General features: G+C 42.9%; 1 protein-coding gene across 2 annotated transcripts; it reads left to right on the forward strand.

The window, feature by feature from the left end:
• Positions 1-180: 180 nt before the first annotated feature.
• LOC118371125 (choline transporter-like protein 2) lies at positions 181-21,249 on the forward strand. 2 transcript variants are annotated; one of them, XM_052527886.1, is made up of 20 exons: positions 181-389; positions 8,534-8,582; positions 8,720-8,793; positions 9,186-9,270; positions 10,249-10,450; positions 10,541-10,601; positions 10,734-10,860; positions 12,640-12,723; positions 12,986-13,098; positions 13,501-13,632; positions 14,199-14,391; positions 14,739-14,823; positions 15,031-15,293; positions 15,548-15,642; positions 15,838-15,941; positions 17,655-17,728; positions 17,942-18,012; positions 18,139-18,227; positions 18,471-18,555; positions 21,084-21,249. In XM_052527886.1, exons 1-20 carry the CDS (start codon positions 347-349, stop codon positions 21,194-21,196), a joined length of 2,142 nt encoding a protein of 713 aa, XP_052383846.1. In that variant the 5' UTR covers positions 181-346; the 3' UTR covers positions 21,197-21,249. The 2 variants fall into 2 exon arrangements, with proteins under 2 accessions (XP_052383846.1, XP_052383847.1); XM_052527887.1 differs by lacking the exon at positions 181-389 and adding an exon at positions 6,911-7,134.

Raw genomic sequence — 21,249 nt, forward strand, 5'->3', positions numbered from 1 at the left:
TTAAAATAGGCTATTCACAGTGTCTGACAGCACAACCCTTCTTCACATTCCTTTGAAGTGGCAGCAAGAAATAAATAGTTTTGGTCCGGCCTTCAGGGTTATTTAATTGGCCGAGCAAGCTGTCAGTTGTTAGTTTTTTATAGCTGATTGGCCACTGTCTCTCTCTCTCGTGGTATGGAATGTATCATGATTTGGGATGGGGTCTTGCCACACACAGTACGTTCGGTTTTGACAGCGAATAGGGAATCGCTCACTGTGTTATTGATGTTTTTTTCTTCGACATTTCCATGGTAACTGTCCAAAATTTGATCAGCAGGCAGCAGCGAGAACACCCAAGTATTCAACCATGGAGCTAAACGAGAAGAACCCGACTCCGGACTCGAAATATGGTAAGAAATGTTCCCTTTCTTCGCATTCTCTTCGCACTGTTATTTTAGAAAAAATGGGTGTGGGTGGAAAAAAATGGAAACAATGACTCGTGAATGATGGGTGGGGACCGGCCGCGTGTGTCCCACTCCCATACAGATTTACATCGCAACATCATCATAATCAGCGTGCAGAATAATAGTTTACGTTTCCCATTAAAAATACCCTTTACAAATAATCAATCCTGCATTTATCAAAGGCTTGCAGCTGTGCTGTTTCAGCCTACATCTATCAAGAGATTTTTAATTTTTTATTTGACCTTTATTTAACTAGGCAAGTCAGTTAAGAACAAATTCTTATTTTCAATGACGGCCTAGGAACAGTGGGTTAACTGCCTGTTCAGGGGCAGAACGACAGATTTGTACCTTGTCAGCGCTCGAGGGTTTGAACGGTTTGTTTATGTTCAATTTAAGGACTAAGTGATATTCATTGTTGCCCTATTATGTACACTGATCATATGGAAATGAATAACCCCATATGGCCTCGGCCAATATGTCTCCCACATGGTCCATTGTTCCCACTAAATGGAATCAGAAGAATCAGAAAGCAAAGTCAGATAGTCTATTCTACAGCCTTTGTCCATTTGACTTTAACCAGTATATAGGACAAAGCTATTAGTCAAATGATGCTTTGCGGGCAATGATTAATTCATTGCCAATTCATTTCTATAACAGAATAATCAGAATAATCAATAGAGTGAATGTGTACTGACAGTTTATAACGTTGAGGTTTGCTCTCTCACAGAAGCAGAAGTTGTTTGTGTGACAACACCCATGTGGTGATATCTAGAATGCCATATGGTTATTACTCACACACACACACACACACACACACACACACACACACACACACACACACACACACACACACACACACACACACACACACACACACACACACACACACACACACACCACCGCTGCGGAAACAATTGGCCCTCAGCTATAGTACATCATTAACACTGATTTATTTAAGTTTTGCCATAACGACTTTCTAAAATGTCACTCATTGCGTGGCATGTCACATGTCTCTCAAGAGGTAGACAGATAGTCAGCCTGTCCTTCGCTGCAGTTGCACTTCCAAATGGTGGTTGGACTTTGGGTTGAGTTGTTGTTCAGAAGATCTGTTGAGTCATCGAGGTCCTCCATCCTGTTTAGCCTTAATCCCTCCAGTCAATGTCATCACATGTTGGAATAGACCTGCACTTCAAACCTCAACTGATTACCAACATAGCAGGCTTACAATACGTTGTCGGTAATTCAGCATTTAGGCCCCACCCTAGTCATATTATGATGAAGATAGAGGCCTAGGTTTGTAATAATATATATAATATATATATGCCATTTCACAGACACTTTTATCCAAAGCGACTTACAGTCATTAATTCCAAAGTAATCTAAGTCATGTTAAATTGGATTCACTGATATCCATTCAGTATGACTGGTTTGTAAGAAAGGGAGTGAGAGACGGACAATAGTTGACTTATAGGCACATTCTCTATGGCAGGGTTCCCCAACTGGCAGGTGATTTTATTTGGCCACCCAAGTTATCTGAGCCAAACAAAAATGTATTTGAATAATCATCATTTTTGGTTGGAATTTTCATTGGTGGACATAAGACTGTAAAAACACCAGAAAATCAGCTCCAAGTGATTTTAACTTTGGAAATCTGTTACAAAGTATTCCCACGCATAATAGAGAGAGAGACATGATCGTATACAAATGTAAGCAAGGTTTGAAATGATTATGTCATTATCTGTTTGGGCTTCTTGCAGTCAATTTGCAGTCTACAAATGATTTGTAACTATGTTCCGGCCCACCGACCATCCGCTCAAGAAAAAATAGTCCTGAATCTAGTTGATGATCCCTGCTCTATGGTTTATCTAAGGAGCCACTGATGTCAGTACAGTATCCTTGTGACTTTCCTGTTGCCATGTAAACAGGCCTTGTCCTCAGTCAGCTCCCTACCCACACATCACACATCAGCCAGAAAGATCATAAACTGAACGGAAGGCCTTTAAACCAATGTTTCAGGTACCTATAGAGAGTCAAAGCCTGGATCCCAGTTTTCTGCTAGCCAGGGCCTGTATCCATAAAGTGTCTCAGGGCCTGTATCCATAAAGTGTCTCAGAGTAGAGGAGTGCTGATCTAGGAGGAGGAGTGCTGATCTATGAGGTAGGAGGATGCTGATCTAGGAGGATGAGGAGGAGTGCTGATCTAGGAGGAGGAGGGCTGATCTAGGAGGTAGGAGTGTTGATCTAGGAGGAGGAGTGCTGATCTAGGAGGAGGAGTGCTGATCTAGGAGGAGGAGAGTGCTGATCTAGGAGGTAGAGTGCTGATCTATGAGGTAGGAGGTGATCTAGGAGGTAGGAGTGCTGATCTAGGAGGTGAGGAGTGCTGATCTATGAGGTAGGAGTGCTGATCTATGAGGGAGGAGGGCTGATCTAGGAGGAGGAGTGCTGATCTATGAGGTAGGAGTGCTGATCTAGGAGGTAGGAGTGAGGAGGTAGCTGATCTAGGAGAAAGAGTCTGATCTAGGAGGTAGGAGTGCTGATCTATGAGTGCTGAGGAGTGCTGATCTGAGGATCTGATCTAGAAGGCAGGAGTGCTGATCTAGGAGGAGGAGTGCTGATCTAGGAGGAGGAGTCTGATCTAGGAGGAGGAGTGCTGATCTAGAGGTGCTGAGGTCTGATCTAGGAGGAGGAGTGCTGATCTAGGAGGTAGGAGTGCTGAACTAGATCTGATCTAGGAGGAGGAGTGCTGATCTAGAGGTGGAGGAGTGCTGATGCTATCTAGAGGAGGAGTGCTGATCTAGGAGGTAGGAGTGCTGATCTAGGAGGTAGAGTGCTGATCTAGGAGGTAGGAGTGCTGATCTAGGAGGTGCTGAGGAGTGCTGATCTAGGAGGTAGGAGTGCTGATCTAGGAGGAGGAGTGCTGAGGAGTGCTGATCTAGAGGTAGGAGTGCTGATCTAGGAGGTAGAGTGCTGATCTAGGAGGTAGGAGTGCTGATCTAGCTGATCTAGGAGGTGAGTGCTGAGGAGTGCTGATCTAGGTGGAGGAGTGCTGATATAAGAGGAGGAGTGCTGATCTAGGAGGTAGGAGTGCTGATCTAGGAGGAGGAGTGGTGATCTCGGTAGGAGTGCTGATCTAGGAGGTAGGAGTGCTGATCTATCTCTGAGGAGTAGGTTAGTATCTGAAAGGAGGGTGATCCTAGATCTTGGAGCACTACTGATCTGATCAGACTACATACAGGCCCTGGTATCATGTCTCATTGTGCTGTTTTGCCAACAACCTGGAGACAGCAAAACAGACCAAACAGCCCACGGACCAGGCTAGTTTCCTGCCATGTTGTCTGTCTATATGAATATCCTCTGACTGTGTATTAGTGGGCCAGTGTGCCGGCTGGATGTCTTGTCTAGTCTAAAGCACCCGCCGGTAGCAGCATGCACAGGCCTGTTGCTGAGTGTCTGATGTACCCACTCATCACACTGAGTCTAGGGGCACTGAGTCAACTCATGAACTCAAGTGGCACACACACACACAGCATATGAATGAGTGTGTTGTTTCACAATGATCCTTTGTCATGCTGTCTCTGGCTGTCAGGTCACAGCAAAACTGTTAGACAGAGTTGCTTAGTGTGATCGTAGTGAGCCATGTAGGGAATGAGAGGGAGCGGCAGGCAGGATTTGGGATGGATTTATTTGGCAACCAGCGGCAAGTATAGACACTTCAGAAAAGGGAATTGAACACGCCCCCCCCCCCCTTCAGTCTCAGGAATATCTGACGGCTTCTCTCAGGCTACTGCCAAAGAAGAGTTTACTCTGGAAGCAGTTGAGTTGTGCAGTATAAACTACACCATGACCTATTCCATATACACATCAATATGATGTACTGTTGTTGAATTGCCACCTACACCAGATAGGTGCAATGAAATGGGTTGTTTTACAGGGTCAGCCATAGTAGTACAGCACCCCTGGAGCAAGTTAGGTGTCAGTGCATTGCTCAAGGGCACATCAACATATTTTTCATCTTGTCTGCTCAGGTATTAGAACCAGTGACCTTTTCATACTGACCCAACAATTTAACCACTATAGTAACCTGTGTTATTAGCGAAGTCCTTCCAAACTATTCCTGTACAGACACATGGAATTAGTAATAACTCATCAATATACAAGATTCATATCGACACTCAAATGCCATGTTTTTGAGTAACATTGGAACGAGAGGCTTCTTTCTCCACCACCTATCTGCTGCTACTGTTATGTTGGCCATCCAGCCATGGCAGTAATGCCCTGTCCCTGTGTGCTAGACCACAACAGACCAGCAGACACTAAACCATTAGATCACTAGACCACAACAGACCAGCAGACACAAACCATTAGACCAGACCACACAACAGACCAGACACTAAACCATTAGATCACTAGACCACAACAGACCAGCAGACACTAAACCATTAGATCACTAGACCACAACAGACCAGCAGACACTAAAACCATTAGATCACTAGACCACAACAGCAGACACAGATCACAACAGACCAGCAGACACTAAACCATTAGATCACTAGACCACAACAGACCAACAGACACTAAACCCATTAGACAGACCAGCTAGACACAAACCATTAGATCATTAGACCACAACAGACCAGCAGACACTAAACCATTAGATCACTAGACCACAACAGACCAGCAGACACTAAACCATTAGATCACTAGACCACAACAGACCAGCAGGCACTAAACCATTAGACCAGCCAGACACTAAACCATTAGATCACTAGACCACGACAGACCAGCAGACACTAAACCATTCGATCACTAGACCACAACAGACCAACAGACACTAAACCATTCGATCACTAGACCACAACAGACCAGCAGGCACTAAACCATTAGATCAGTAGACCACAACAGAACAGCAGACATTAAACCATTGGATCACTAGACCACAACAGACCAGCAGGCACTAAACCATTAGATCACTAGACCACAACAGACCAACAGACACTAAACCATTAGATCACTAGACCACAACAGACCAGCAGACACTAAAACATTAGATCACTAGACCACAACAGACCAGCAGACACTAAACCATTAGATCACTAGACCACAACAGACCAACAGACACTAAACCATTAGATCACTAAGACCACAACCCCATTAAGAGTGTCTAGGTAGTGGACATTCAATAGTCCCACTGGGTCTGGAAGTGGAACATGTCCATCATGACAGCACTGTGTGGCTCAGCTGGTAAGGGCATTATCCCAGCAACGTCAACCCTTGCTTATAATCATGTGACAATTGACAAGACAGCACAAACAGATCTGCTGCCAGGCTACTCCCACTCTAGGTCCCATTGTCAGACTGAAATCTGTCAATACATACAAGTCAGTATTGTCTCCGCTGTGTGTCTATCACATGGCCTTGGAGGTTGGAAGGTGGGAAGGTGTCATGGCCAGACCAGGGAGAGCATGTAGGAGGGCATATGTCCTTCCAGAACAGACACAGATATGTATGGTGGTCTATGCAGGCTGCATTTTCATTTTTGATTGAACCTTTATTTCGACTGGGAAGACATATTGAGAGCTCTCTTTTCCACATGTGCCCTGTCTAATGCAATATAAAATACACATTCAAATACACATTCAAATACAATACAGTACAAAAGAAAATGCTGGGTAGACTACAAACATTGCCAGTGTTTTGTTGAAAACTCATTTATAGACTATAGACTTATAGATCATATATTTGATAGTTAATCAATTGTTTGTAAATCATATGTAGTCTAGTTATAGATACTTTCAGCACGGTTGTGAAGGCAATCAGGAGTGAAACGTTAAAAAAAATACGTCTTAACTTTGAAACAAGAAGTTAGAAAGTTCAGAGAAGTCCCATCATCGCTGGCTAGCGAGAGAACTGCCGACTCATATGAAGGATCCTCTTCCTGTAGGCTTTTTACAGATATAAGGTTGCATGTGTTATTTGAAGGAACATTCTGGATGAACCACTAGACCTAACTAAGTCATGCACAGTGCGCCACACACTGTGTGTTCTGCAGTCGACCCAGTTAGGTGCATAGCCTGTTGCTATCCCCTGAATAGGAAGGGAACTGCAGTTGAGTTTTACGAATGATCATATTATATCAGTGTCTACATACTTGACCTACATGAGAGTGATAGATGTTTAGCTTCGTTTCTAGTCGCCCTGACTTTTGCATCCACACCCATCTATTTTTAGGATAGATGCAAGTCCTGTAAAGCTTTTAAAATCCCCTCTATTAGGGTGAACTCACCAAAAGTCATTTTAGGAGTGAAAAGGTTAAGTTATGCCGGTGAAGGGAAAAGAAAACACTGTTACCTCTCTCTCTCTCTCCTCTCCAACCCTCCTGTGTGCCACCCATTCCCATGATAACAGCCCAGTAAAATAGGCAAAGAGAGGGAGAAATGAAGAGAGCGAGGGAATGGAGGGAGCGTAATGGTAAAGGAAGGCAGAACAAGATTTGACTCGTTCTTTATTTTGCAATACACAGGAAGAAGGAAGTGAGGTCTGAGGTGGTGGTCTGGAGTCGAGACACACTTAACGCATTAAAAGTGTACTGAAATAAATATAGGCAACACAACACAACACATGAATACAGCCAACCTGTTGATGAAAAAGACAGAAAGGGAGTGACTGAGGAGTGAGAATGGCAAAGAATAAAGGTATTGTAAATATTCAGGACGGCGGTGTAACGGTTTTCGTTGTGCCTGTTGTTTCTTTCACTTCTCACTGATTGAGGGCATGATGGGAGTAGCCTTTTCAGTTGTTGTCTGTGACGTTGATTATGTTTTGAACTGAACATTATGGGCTGTAATTATAGACAGTAAATGAATGAGATTGAGGCAACTCACTTTTGTTTACAAACCAATATGGTTTATTTTATGGGACACTGGGTGGTGGTTGCAACGTGTGTGATCTGATGACACAGTGAAATAGTGTACACTCTTAGAACCAAAAAGGGTTCTCCTATGGGGACAGCCGAATAACTATTTTGGAACCCTTTCTTCTAGGAGTGAAGGCTACAGTGTGTCATCACATTGCAGCTGTTGTGTACAATGGGATTTCCAACACTCATACAATAATGTTCTTAAATACTGTACAGTCAAACTAATTGTTCTGCCATCTGAAGAAAAGGGGTGTTTCCTATTTTTTTGTTGAGCAGGATGGAAAGCCTGACTCACTGTTATATCTCACGTTGACAGAACAGTATATCATGGCCACAAGAAGCTGCAACAATGTTCTCAGTCACACTGTGCTCTATGTTCAGAAAATAATGTGACACGTTCGTTAACAAGACACATGGCCATATGTCATAACAGGATAAGGGTCAAGATCTTAGATGCAAAACAGGAAATACAATGTTGCCCCACATCATTTGCGTATTGTAGAACTGTGTAGCTCAGTTAGTAGAGCATGGCATTGGCAATGCCAGGGTTGTGGGTTTGATTCCCACGGGGGGAATGCACTCAGTACTGTAAGTCACTCTGGGTAAGAACTAAAAATGTTTTGGGTGATTGAGCTTTTTGTGTTGGTTTCTAGATGTTATGTAGAATACATTTTATCAGGACCATTCCGACTGTATACACAGCATTATAATTGTCTTGCTCTGCTACCAGACTATGGTGAATTGAGTAGATCCGCTGTCTGATGTGGTGCCTGCCTAGTCTCTGAGGTGTTACCATAGCGTTACTATGGCGCCTAAGAATTTCCACCGGGAGCTCTGAGTCACCGGGGAGCCATTTTGTGGGTTGCTAGGCATGTCAGTCTTGCGGGAGAATCCTTTTGTTATGGAAAATATGTCTCAGCGTTGTTAATGTGTACACACACTTACAGATATACTGTTACACACATATAAACACACACACACACACACACACACACACACACACACACACACACACACACACACACACACACACACACACACACACACACACACACACACACACACACACACACACACACACACACACACACACACACACACACACACACACACACACACACACACCTGTGTATAAATATAAAGAAAAATAATAAACTCTCTTTGCTTGTTCACAGGTGAAGCACGGAAGTTTGACCCTACCTTCAAAGGACCCATCCACAACAGGTAATCATCTCATTATCACCTTTGACAGCCAAACCTCAGTCTATCAATTACCTACATAGCAAAGCTTAATAAAGCTCAACGTCAAAAAATAGCAGTCGAACCATCTCTCTCTCTCCCTCCCTCTCTCTGGTTGCCAGGGGCTGCACAGATGTGTTCTGCTGTATTCTCTTCATCTTGGCCATACTGGGATACTTTGCTGTGGGGATCCTGGGTCAGTGTCTCCACAACTACACTATTACTGGCCATTACATCAGTTCTAGGGCCCTGTGTTTTGGTTAATCATGTCACATGAGCTGGATTTGAACTTTTATTGTAAGCCTTTTCCAGAAATGATAATTGGACCAAAAATGTAAGAAATTGTCTGAGGATGGTGCTGGGCCGTCGGACATAAAAAGAAAAGGGGGCAGTTTGATGAAAGAGCTTTAAATAAAGTTTAAATTTCAGGTCATGTGACATGATTAACCAAAACACAAGGCCCAAAAATGACACAGTAAAGTTATATTTTATTCTATTTGAAATGATTCTATTAGATTCCATCATGTGTCGTTATGATAACTGGACAGTATCTGAACTACAGTGTTGTTATACTTCCTCCTACTCCAGCCTGGTCTCAGGGGGACCCCAGGAAGGTTATCTACCCGACTGACAGCAGAGGACAGTTCTGTGGCCAGGCCGGGACCCCCCTGGAGTAAGCCCCTTCCATTACCCCCCTATTTATTCTGCCTTTGAACATCTCTCTTCAACACTGATCCTTTAGAATTCCTCTTGTCCATTCACATGTCAAGATATTATCTGTCTCTTCGTGTTAATATGTCCTGTGGTATCATCCTGATGCTCTGTGGGGAGCCTGAAAATTATGGCTTAAGGACAACAAATAACTGTCAATATGAACTACTATATAACTGTCTCTACATTTCTGTGGCCATCACAAAGCCCTGTCTCTGTTGACCTCAATCCTGACATTTAATCCTCGTAAAATAGAAAATTTGTCAGAATAATAGGAGAGAATGATTTATTTCAGATTTCTTTCACTTCCCAGTGGATCAAAGTTTATACACTCAATTCGTTTTTGATAGCATTGCAAATTGTTTAACTTGAGTCAAACGCCTTCCACAATCCTGACTTCCTCCAGACAGAGCTGGTACTGAGTCAGGATTGTAGGCCTCCTTGCTCGCACCAGTTCTCTGTCTTTGGAGGAAGAAATACTTTGACTTTGTTGTCCTTAAGCCATTTTGCCCAACTTTGAAGTATTCTTATTGTCCATTTGGGAAGCTTTAACTTCCTGACTGATGTCTTGAATGGCTACCACATGATTTTCCTGCCTCAATGTTTGTCCCAAGTTAAACAAGCTTTAAAGGCAATGCTACTGAATACTAATTGAGTGTATTTAAACTTCTGACCCACTGGGAATGTGATGAAAGAAATAAAAGCTCAAATAAATTATTATCTCTACTACTATTCTGACATTTCACATTCATAAAATAAAGCGGTGATCCTAACTGACTATCCTAAATGACCTGATATCAAGCAAAGAGGCACTGACATCATTTGCTTGGTCGCAAGACAGGGAATTTTTACTAGGATTAAATGTTAGGGAATTGTGAAAACTGAGTTTACATGTATTTGGCTAAGGTGTATGTATGTAACCTGTAATTGTCTCTAACAGGAAGAAACCTCTCCTGTTCTACTTCAACATCCTGAAGTGTGCCAGTCCCCTGACCCTGCTGGAGTTCCAGTGCCCCACCACTCAGTTATGTGTGGAAAGTTGTCCTACCAAACACACGACATTGCTGAAAGCCTACCTGAACAAAGGAGAGCAGGAGTACTACAAGCAGTTCTGCAAGGAAGGAGTGGACTTCTCCAAAATGGTGGGTGACAGAGGAGATACATTTGCAGTGGTAAAGTATGTAGTTAGGGAAATAATGTGTAACTAAGGGTGACTTTGTTTTGTTTCGCAGAGTGCTCCCGAGATCCTGAGGGATGGCCTGTGTCCTTCCATGCTCATGTCCAGCAAACCATGTAAGTCTTCTCAGGAGCCATAGCGTGCACTGTATGTATGTGTGTGTGTGTGTGTTTTTATAAAGACTTAGTAAATGTATAGTGGCCACACAGTTAGTGATTCTTGATCTCCACTCTCTCCTCTCCCTCCAGTCACTCGTCGGTGCCTTCCAGCTCTCAGTACCATGAAAGGTGGTGTGGTTGTCGTTGGCAACGAGACTATTTTTGACAACGGGGAGGGAGAGAAGGTGAACGCCACTGATTTTCTGGACGCTTCAAAGTGAGTCCTCATGCCTCAACCTGAAACACCGTCAATATACAGTACCAGTCAAACGTTTGGACACACCTACTCATTCAAGGGTTTTTCTTTATTTGGACTATTTTCTACATTGTAGAATAATAGTGAAGACATCAAAACTATGAAATAACACATATGGAATCATGTAGTAAACAATTTTTTAAAAACAAATGAGATTCTTCAAAGTAGCCACCCTTTGCCTTGAAGACAGCTTTGCGCACTCTTGGCATTCTCTTAACCAGCTTCACCTGCAATGCATTTCCAACAGTCTTGAAGGAGTTCCCACATATGCTGAGTATTTGTTGGCTGCTTTTCCTTCACTCTGCGGTCCAACTCATCCCAAACCATCTCAATTGGGTTGAGGTCGGGGGATTGTGGAGGCCAGGTCATCTAATGTATCACTCCATCACTCTCCTTGGTCAAATAGCCCTTACACAGCCTGGAGGTGTATTGGGTCATTGTCCTGTTGAAAAACAAACGATAGTCCCACTAAGTGCAAACCAGATAGGATGGTGAATCACTGCAGAATGCTATGGTAGCCATGCTGGATGCTGGATAAGTGTGCCTTGAATTCTAAATAAATCACTGACAGTGTCACCAGCAAAGCACCCCCCACATCACACCTCCTCCTCCATGCTTCACGGTGGGAAACACACATGTGGAGATCATTCGTTCAACCACTCTGCATCTCACAAAGACACGGAGGTTGGAACCAAAAACCTCATAATTGGAATCATCAGACCAAAGGAGAGATGTCCACTGGTCTAATGTCCATTGCTTGTGTTTCTTGGCCTAAGCAAGTTTTTTTCTTATTATTGGTGTATTTTAGTAGTGGTTTCTTTGCAGCAATTTGACCATGAAGGCCTGATTCACGCAGTCTCCTCTGAACAGCTGATGCTGAGACGTGTCTGTTACTTGAACTCTATGAAGCATTTATTTGGGCTGCATTCTGACGTGCAGTTAACTCTAATGAATTTATCCTCTGCAGCAGAGGTATGAGGTAAGAGTCTTCCTTTCCTGTGGGGGTCCTCATGAGAGCCAGTTTCATCATAGCGCTTGATGGTTTTTGCAACTACACTTGAAGAAACTTTCACGTTCTTGAAATGTTCCTGATTGACTGACCTTCATGTCTTAAAGTAATGATGGACTGTCGTTTCTCTTTGCTTATTTGAGCTGTTCTTGCCATAATATGGACTTGGTCTTTTATCAAATAGGGCTCTTCTGTATACCAACCCTACCTTGTCACAACACAACTGATTGGTTTCAAATGCATTAAGAAGGAAAGAAATTCCACAAATGAACTTTTAACTAGGCACACCTGTTCATTGAAATACATTCCAGGTGACTACCTCATGAAGCTGGTTGAGAGAATGCCAAGAGTGTGCAATGCTGTCATCAAGGCAAAGTGTGGCTACTTTGAAAACACTTATTTGGTTACTACATGATTCCATATGTGTTATTTCATAGTTTTGATGTCTTCACTATTATTCTACAATGTCGAAAATAGTCAAAACAAAGAAAACCCTTGAATGAGTAGGTGTGTCCAAACTTTTGACTGGTACTGTATGAATGAATGAATGAATGAATCAACCTACCTACCTACCTACCTACCTACCAACCAACCTATCAATCTGTCTGTCTGTCTGTCTGTCTGTCTGTCTGTCTGTCTGTCTGTCTGTCTGTCTGTCTGTCTGTCTGTCTGTCCGCCCGCCCGTCTGTCAATTGTTAGCAAAGTGTTAAGTGGACTTGTTGTTCTTACAGGAAGTCCAATGTGGTTGTTGAGGCTCGCCAGGTAGCCATGAGGATCTTTGAGGACTACACTGTGTCCTGGTACTGGATACTGATGTGAGTGTCTCTCTGTGGTAAACACACTCATGACACAAGACAATAAAGAAAGTTGCACACTCTATAGTTACCTGTATTATCCCAATAATGTATTGCTGAGCCAACATTTCCCCATAGAGATAAATGTTCCCTCACAGGAATAACAAAGTTCTGTGAATTTGAATATTATCTGTATTCCTCCAGCAGTCTGGTGACAGTGTGGGAGGGGGTCAGTCTCATCTTAATAAGGTTCTGTGAATGGGATTTCCTGTCTCTCCTCCAGTGGTCTGGTGATAGCCATGGTGGTCAGTCTCATCTTCATCGTCCTCCTGCGCTACCTGGCCGGGATCATGATCTGGGTCATGATCGTCATGGTGATACTGGTCATCGGATATGGTATTATATTCCCCTTTCCCGAAACCTATCTAACTGAAAACATATTGTTGTTTTACCTATTTAAAGTACCATTAAAAATAATAAAATCAACATTGTGCTTTATCAAGTTAACCATTAAGAAATGTTAGAGGTAGGCTCAGTGATATGACGTAGGTGCACTAAGTAAACATCAAGAGTGGGTCAATTTCCGCAACAACTAAGAGCGTTGAAGTGCAAGGCTAAACTTCTCGGCTGATTTGGTCCCATGGCTACCAGGCTGTAACGGTGTGAAGAAAACCCCGTACACGTGTACAGATACTGTGTCACTGTGTGAGAGCCAAGTATTTCATCTTGCTCATCGCAATATCTGCTGTGCTGCTCGTGCAACGTCATTTGGCTGACTCTTACCTTTAAAATGTTTAGGGATCTTCCATTGTGCCATGGAGTACCGCAGCCTGAAGGGAGAGCCGGGTTCTGACGTCACTATCCGTGATCTGGGACTGCAGACAGACTTCTCTGTTTACCTGCAGATCAGACAGACCTGGCTGGCTTTCAGTGAGTACATGCACTCATTCTTCCTCTTTCTCTCTCCCTCTATTTATTTTTCTCTCTCTTCTGCTCTCTCACTTTCTCTTTCTCTCTCAATTCATTTGAATTTGCTTTATTTGCATGATGTACATATTGCCAAAGCTTACTTTGGAGATTTACAATATTAACATAATTACAATAATATTAATCAATATAGTCAACAGGACAACAGTAACAACAATAATCAAGGGTCAAAATAACCATACATTGAACAATAACAATAAGCATAGAGGACATGTGCAGGTTGGTTGGTCTGGCAGACACTGTCCCTCATGTTATGGCAGGCAGCAATGTAGTGCGCTGCCAACCCACAGCTCTCTCTGCGTCCTCCCCAACAGGACAGGCAGCCTACTCTCATCAGAGAGGTCTTTGAAACCTTGAATAAGTATGTCAAATTTGGGGAAATGACACTCTCTCTCCCTATCTCTCCATTTCTATACTCTTCTCCCTCGCTCTCTCACATCAACTCATTCAACTCAAGTTGAGACACACACACACACCAACACTCTAACTACACTCCGCTCCTTCGTCAGTGATCATCCTGTCCATCGTGGAGGTGGTTGTCATCCTGCTGCTCATCTTCCTCAGGAAGAGAGTCCTCATCGCCATCGCCCTCATCAAGGAGGCCAGCAGGGCTGTTGGCCATGTGATGTCATCACTGTTCTACCCTCTGTTGACCTTTGCCCTGCTGGCCCTGGTCATAGCCTACTGGGCCATCACTGCTGTGTATCCTTCAGCTGTCAATCATGTTATTCATGTTTACATGTCTGTCAAGGGAAAGAAGTGTTCCTGTATCGGTCCTTGTAATGGTGTGAAATGTGCTAGATTACTTTTAGTTATAGGTTTTGTTGTAGCGCTAGCCTAGATAGCCGTAGATGGTGAAGGGAACCATGCAGATTGAAATGTGGACAGACTGAGACCGTCAAGGAAAATAACTGGGACGACTCCTCCACAAGTCATCGCTGCGGAAACTAAATGTATCCATAAAGTTTCCATGCAGATGGTCACGTCTGTATGACATGTCTCAGTATCTACTTCTTTAGTGATGGAACCTCCTTGACCACCTTTCCCAGCTTCCTGTCCACCTCCAATGAGCAGGTGTACAAAGTGTTCAACACCACTGAGTGTAATTACTCCAGAGACACCTGCAATCCCGAGGTGAGCCACAAGATGTCTCTGTTCTTCCATATCTGCCTGTTTACACATCAGGCTTATTTCTTGTAAACTTTTATATGTTCCTTCTATTCTATCTGTATATAGTGTTCAAAAACGGCCATTTTTCTCATTTATTGAATATAAGTGGACTACTCCTTTAATACCAGCAGAAGTGCTAATATCACAGAGATGTCCCCTCTCTTTCCTCAGACATTCAACACCACCAACATCACAGCCCGGTGCCCGGACGCCGAGTGCCTGTTTGCCTTCTATGGAGGCGAGACCTACTACCATAAATACCTCATCCTGTTCCAGTTCTACAACGTGTTCCTCTTCTTCTGGTGTGCTAACTTTGTGACAGCGCTGGGTCAGGTGACCCTGGCTGGGGCCTTTGCATCCTACTACTGGGCCTTCAAGAAGCCCGACGACATCCCAGCCAACCCCATCTGCTCCTCACTTGGTCGAGCCCTCAGGTAGGCGGGGTAGTGTGTGGGATGGGGGGTGGGGGTTTGGATGCATGTGTGTGTGTGTGTGTGTGTGTGTGTAAGCAGAGCACGTGGGTGTGGGGGGGTGAGTGACTGAGTGAGTGTGTGAGTGAGTGATAGGGTGAAAGAAAGAGAAAGAAAGAAAGAAAGAAAGAAAGAAAGAAAGAAAGAAGGGTTGCATGGAGAGTTAGTGAGAGACCAATAATTTGGACACAATCTTTTACCTTCTTCCCCCTGTCTAGATACCATACAGGCTCCCTTGCCTTCGGTTCCCTCATCCTGTCTCTGGTTCAGGTCATCAGGGTTCTGCTGGAGTACCTGGACCAGAAGCTGAAAGGTGAGGTGGTGTTCTCACATATCCTGTTCCATTCTCAGATGTGAGTGACTGGGATACTTCCTCATTGACATCATACAGTGGGAAATGGACCAAAAAAATGTCACTACTAATTATTACATTGTAATAGATGGTTGTTATCTAAATGAACAGGAACAGATGTCATTATCTCCTGTTTGTTTTTATGTACCCCACTAGCTGCCCAGAATCGCTTTGCCAAGTTCCTGCTCAGCTGCCTGAAGTGCTGCTTCTGGTGCCTGGAGAAATTCATCAAGTTCCTCAACAGAAACGCCTACATCATGGTGAGTTCATCAACCTAACTGTGTGAATGTACGTTCTTTGTGTGTTAAAGACTGTGTGAACAGTGTGAATTGAAGACAGTGTGAACTGTGTGAATTGAAGACAGTGTGAACTGTTTGAATTGAAGAGTGTGAACTGTGTGAATTGAAGACAGTGTGAACTGTGTGAATTGAAGGCAGTGTGAACTGTGTGAATTGAAGGCAGTGTGAATTGTGTGAATTGAAGACAGTGTGAACTGTGTGAATTGAAGACTGTGTGAATTGAAGACAGTGTGAACTGTGTGAATTGAAGACAGTGTGAACTGTGTGAATTGAAGACTGTGTGAATTGAAGACAGTGTGAACTGTGTGAATTGAAGACAGTGTGAACTGTGTGAATTGAAGACTGTGTGAACTGTGTGAATTGAAGGCAGTGTGAACTGTGTGAATTGAATGCAGTGTGAACTGAGTGAATTGAAGACAGTGTGAACTGTGTGAATTGAAGACTGTGTGAACTGTGTGAATTGAAGACTGTGTGAACTGTGTGAATTGAATACAGTGTGAACTGTGTGAATTGAAGACAGTGTGAACTGTGTGAATTGAAGACAGTGTGAACTATGTGAATTGAAGGCAGTGTGAACTGTGTGAATTGAAGACAGTGTGAACTGTGTGAATTGAAGACAGTGTGAACTGTGAATTGAAGACAGTGTGAACTGTGTGAATTGAAGACAGTGTGAACTGTGTGAACTGAAGGCAGTGTGAACTGTGTGAATTGAAGACAGTGTGAACTGTGTGAATTGAAGACAGTGTGAACTGTGTGAATTGAAGACAGTGTGAACTGTGTGAATTGAAGACAGTGTGAACTGTGTGAATTGAAGACAGTGTGAACTGTGTGAATTGAAGACAGTGTGAACTGTGTGAATTGAAGACAGTGTGAACTGTGAATTGAAGACAGTGTGAACTGTGTGAATTGAAGACAGTGTGAACTATGTGAATTGAAGGCAGTGTGAACTGTGTGAATTGAAGACAGTGTGAACTGTGTGAATTGAAGACAGTGTGAATTGAAGACAGTGTGAACTATGTGAATTGAAGACCGTGTGAACTATGTGAATTGAAGGCAGTGTGAACTGTGTGAATTGAAGACAGTGTGAACTGTGTGAATTGAAGACCGTGTGAACTGTGTGAATTGAAGGCAGTGTGAACTGTGTGAATTGAAGACAGTGTGAACTGTGTGAATTGAAGACAGTGTGAACTGTGTGAATTGAAGGCAGTGTGAACTGTGTGAATTGAAGGCAGTGTGAACTGAATTGAAGGCAGTGTGAACTGTGTGAATTGAAGGCAGTGTGAACTGTGTGAATTGAAGACAGTGTGAACTGTGTGAATTGAAGGCAGTGTGAACTGTGTGAATTGAAGACAGTGTGAACTGTGTGAATTGAAGACAGTGTGAACTGTGTGAATTGAAGGCAGTGTGAACTGTGTTGAAGGCAGTTGAAGACAGTGTGAACTGTGTGAATTGAAGGCAGTGTGAACTGTGTGAATTGAAGGCAGTGTGAACTGTGTGAATTGAAGGCAGTGTGAACTGTGTGATTTGAAGACAGTGTAAACTGTGTGAATTGAAGACTGTGTGAACTGTGTGAATTGAAGGCAGTGTGAGCTGTGTGAATTGAAGACTGTGTGAACTGTGTGAATTGAAGACTGTGTGAATTGACACTGTATGTAACACCACATGTTTCCCTAGGTGGCAATATATGGTAAAAGCTTCTGCACCTCAGCCAGAGATGCCTTCTTCCTCCTCATGAGAAATATAATCAGGTGAGTGTTGTTGACTACTGAGACGCCCTTCATAAACCCTACATAAACCCTCCATGAACCCTTCACATCTCCTTCTCAAACCCAAGTCTCTGGGACCTTTTCTGAAGAGCAATAGCATCTTTAACAACTCCACATCTCCATTCATACAGACAGTATTCATGTATCTCTTTGGGTTTCTGTCTCTTTTGATTCATTTCTCTGTTGGCTTCTCAGGGTGGCTGTCTTGGACAAGGTGACTGACTTCCTATTGTTTTTGGGGAAGCTCCTCATCGTTGGAATTGTGGGTAAGTGATCCTCAGAAACACAAGCAGAGAGACTTGATTGACACCTTGTACAGTTTCCCACCATCTGTGATACCTTTCAGTGAGCCCTCATATCCTAATAATATGCATCTCTTCTTCTCTTGCTAGGAATCTGTTCTTTCTTCTTCTTCTCTGGGAGGATTAAGGCTGTGGAGCAGACTGCCCCCTCTCTCAACTACTACTGGGTTCCCATTCTGGTGAGATACAGGCCTGAATGAACTCTTATACTGTTACTTCAATCCACGTTTCTCAATGTTTTTTGTGCTAGGGATTGGTAAGCTAAAGGTCATACTTATTTAAAGGACCGTTACATTAAAACTGGTCAACATTATCCCAGGGCCGGTCTACTGACTCAAGACTGAGGAATACTGCCTTAGAGTGTCTAAGTGTTGTTTGTATTGATTCCAACACTGTGCGTGTGCCTGTTTCTCTCTTCCTAGACGGTGGTGGTGGGATCCTACCTGATTGCCCATGGATTCTTCAGTGTGTACGCTATGTGTGTGGACACACTCTTCCTCTGCTTCTGTAAGTAATATCATATTTTATTGGTATACTCTTTAGTCACTCACACAACTTTCCAAATCTGAAATGCTCTTTTTACCTGAGATTCCTCTTTTGCCTGCCATGTTTCTGACTTTTCCTTCTCTTTGTCTCTTCCCTCCTTATTCCACACTTCACTATTTCTTATTCCGCACTTTTGCTTCTGTTATTTTTTACCACTAACCCGAACAAACATAACCCCGTAATACACATCAAACACACACACAACGAAGGCGAAGACCTGGAGAAACGACGGCTCTCCAGAAAGGCCGTACTTCATGTCTCCGGAGCTTCACGAGATTCTCTCCAAAACCAAAATGGCGGAGGAAGAGGACAACAAAGATGGTACGGAACAGCCAGACGCTGACCCAACTGAACCTACACTGATGGACGAAGTTCGCCTGGAGGAGGAAGTACCGCTGAAAGAACAAGATGGAGAGATACAACTGAAACGCCAAGATGTGTTCATGCAGGCCAATGAAGAGGAGCGACCTCTGAAGGAGAAGACCGAAGAGGCGGAAGTGGAAGAAACACAAGAGAAATCTGAAGTGAAGGAGGAGGAGGAAGAGAAGGGACCAGAAAAGACGGGACCAGAAGAGGAGGAAGGAGTGGAAGAAAAGGGATCAAAGGAGGACAAACCTGAAGAGAAGGATCACCAGCCGACAGAACCTAAAAAGGAAGAGATAGAGGAAAAGAAACCTCAAGAGGCGGAGCCTAAAGACCATTCTTCTACACCTCAGGAGTAGTGGTTTACGTTGTCATGGAGACGTGAAGCTTGGTAAACCTCATAACTAGGTCAGGAAATGCTCCTGGCCCTCCTCATATAACATGTGCCGTATGGAGCCAGTATACACTACCTGTTACTAACGACGTAATATGTAATTCTATGCTAATATGTAATTCTATGCTAACGACTGTGTGATTTGAACCAGTTAAATGTATGACCAGCTTTTAAATGCAAGACTTTTCACAGTGCTAATGTATTGTATTCACACATAGGGTTGTTTTAACATAAAGGTAGATGGTTTTAACAAGGTCCTGTGGTTGTAAAAGGCTGATCAAAAACCCAGTGCATCTCTGTAGCTTGAAAATATTATGTTTATTTATTGATTATTCATTTATTGTGTTGGTTTGGTTTTAGACAGTGATGTTTTTTTTATCGTGAGGATCTGTAGATCTGTGAGTGCTGAACCTGTGCCTGACTACTACAATTGTTATTATGAATATTTAATTGTCTTAATATCATGAAGTAATGAGTAATGAATGCACTATGAATTCACTATTACAATGTTTACAGTCAATCAAAACAAAACTTCAACTAACGATGAAAATGAACAATGTTTACATTGATACCAGCTGACACCAAATGGTAAATCCTTTGATATCCTTTGATATGAAAATGTGATTTCCAATGGAATCAATGTGTATGTACAGTATGTATTTATTAATAGGTATGCTTATTATGTCTTATTACATCTGTGTGCAATTATTTATTTAGCTTATTAAGTTCTGTATCAATTATATAGATGATCCCTCCAGCCAAGAACACGTTTTTGGACTCAATGTATTGTAGGGAAATTCCACAAACTACTTGCCTTGGAATTTCAGACTGGCTTAACTGCTGTGATTGTGTTGCTGTGACGCAATCGTTTTAACCTCTCAGATCTAGGTCGTATTAACCACAGTTGGTCGGTTGTACCTTAATTGGGGAGGACAGGCTCTTGGTAATTGCTGGAGCGGAATCAGTGGAATGGTATCAAATACATCAAAAACATTGTTTCCATGTGTTTGATGCCATTCCATCTACTCCATTCCGGCCTCATTATGAGGCGTACCTGAACTTGTTTTTGTTTTCCGTTGCAAAATGTTTTTAAACGTTTTCTGCTGCATGGCCTAATGAATGCAAGCCCTGCTCAATGTTTACTGACCCTATTTGCCTTTGTTTTCTTCTTTCTCTCGCTCTCTTTCTCTCTCTCTTCTTCCTATCTCTGTGCTGCATGGTGTTTCAGTAACATTGCCTTTGAGTGCTTTATCAAAACTAACCTTGCAACATTCTGTCAATATTTTCTATCTGTTTCTGTCAGTGTGTGTCACATTGTAACCATGTTAGCTGATGTAGTATTTCACTTATATATGATACATTCCACTCAGTTTGCTTCTGTTGGATGCAGCTGTTGATTAAAGTTTGTTGTATGGATCAATATCTAGCTTTTTTTTGCATGTAAATGACAAATGTAATCATATTGAATGACGATAGGACAGTGGGAGAATGACACAATGGTGAGTTTCTATTCACTTTGGGACAGTTTCCCAGATACAGACTTAATAAGTTTAGTCCTGGACTACACAAGCACTTTCATCAACGCATGCTTTTCAGTACAGGATTAAGCTTAGATGGTGTCTGGGTAACCTTTATGTTGTTAGGAATAGGATACTGTTTTACCTGAAGAGATGTTGAGTTTGACAATGGTTGCTTCTCTTATTGTTGTCTCATCAATCCATTGATTTTCCAGTGGAAGACCTGGAACGCAATGACGGAACTGCAGAGAGACCCTACTTCATGTCTCAGAACCTTCTCACCATTCTGAAGAAGTCCAACGAGGATCAGGCCAAGACTGTAGACTAGCTGTTGGTGTGTGCGTGCGTACGTGTGAGGAGAACAGAGAAAGATGCGGTCAA

This window comes from Oncorhynchus keta, chromosome 10, assembly GCF_023373465.1.
Source record: "Oncorhynchus keta strain PuntledgeMale-10-30-2019 chromosome 10, Oket_V2, whole genome shotgun sequence".
NCBI lineage: Eukaryota > Metazoa > Chordata > Actinopteri > Salmoniformes > Salmonidae > Oncorhynchus > Oncorhynchus keta.

Coding starts and splice junctions, on each gene's coding strand:
- LOC118371125 (XM_052527886.1), top strand. CDS start 347: ATGGAGCTAAACGAGAAGAACCCGACTCCGGACTCGAAATATG. Junction 10,602..10,733: donor GCTCATGTCCAGCAAACCAT/GTAAGTCTTCTC, acceptor CTCTCCCTCCAG/TCACTCGTCGGTGCCTTCCA. Junction 15,294..15,547: donor TCACTTGGTCGAGCCCTCAG/GTAGGCGGGGTA, acceptor CCCCCTGTCTAG/ATACCATACAGGCTCCCTTG.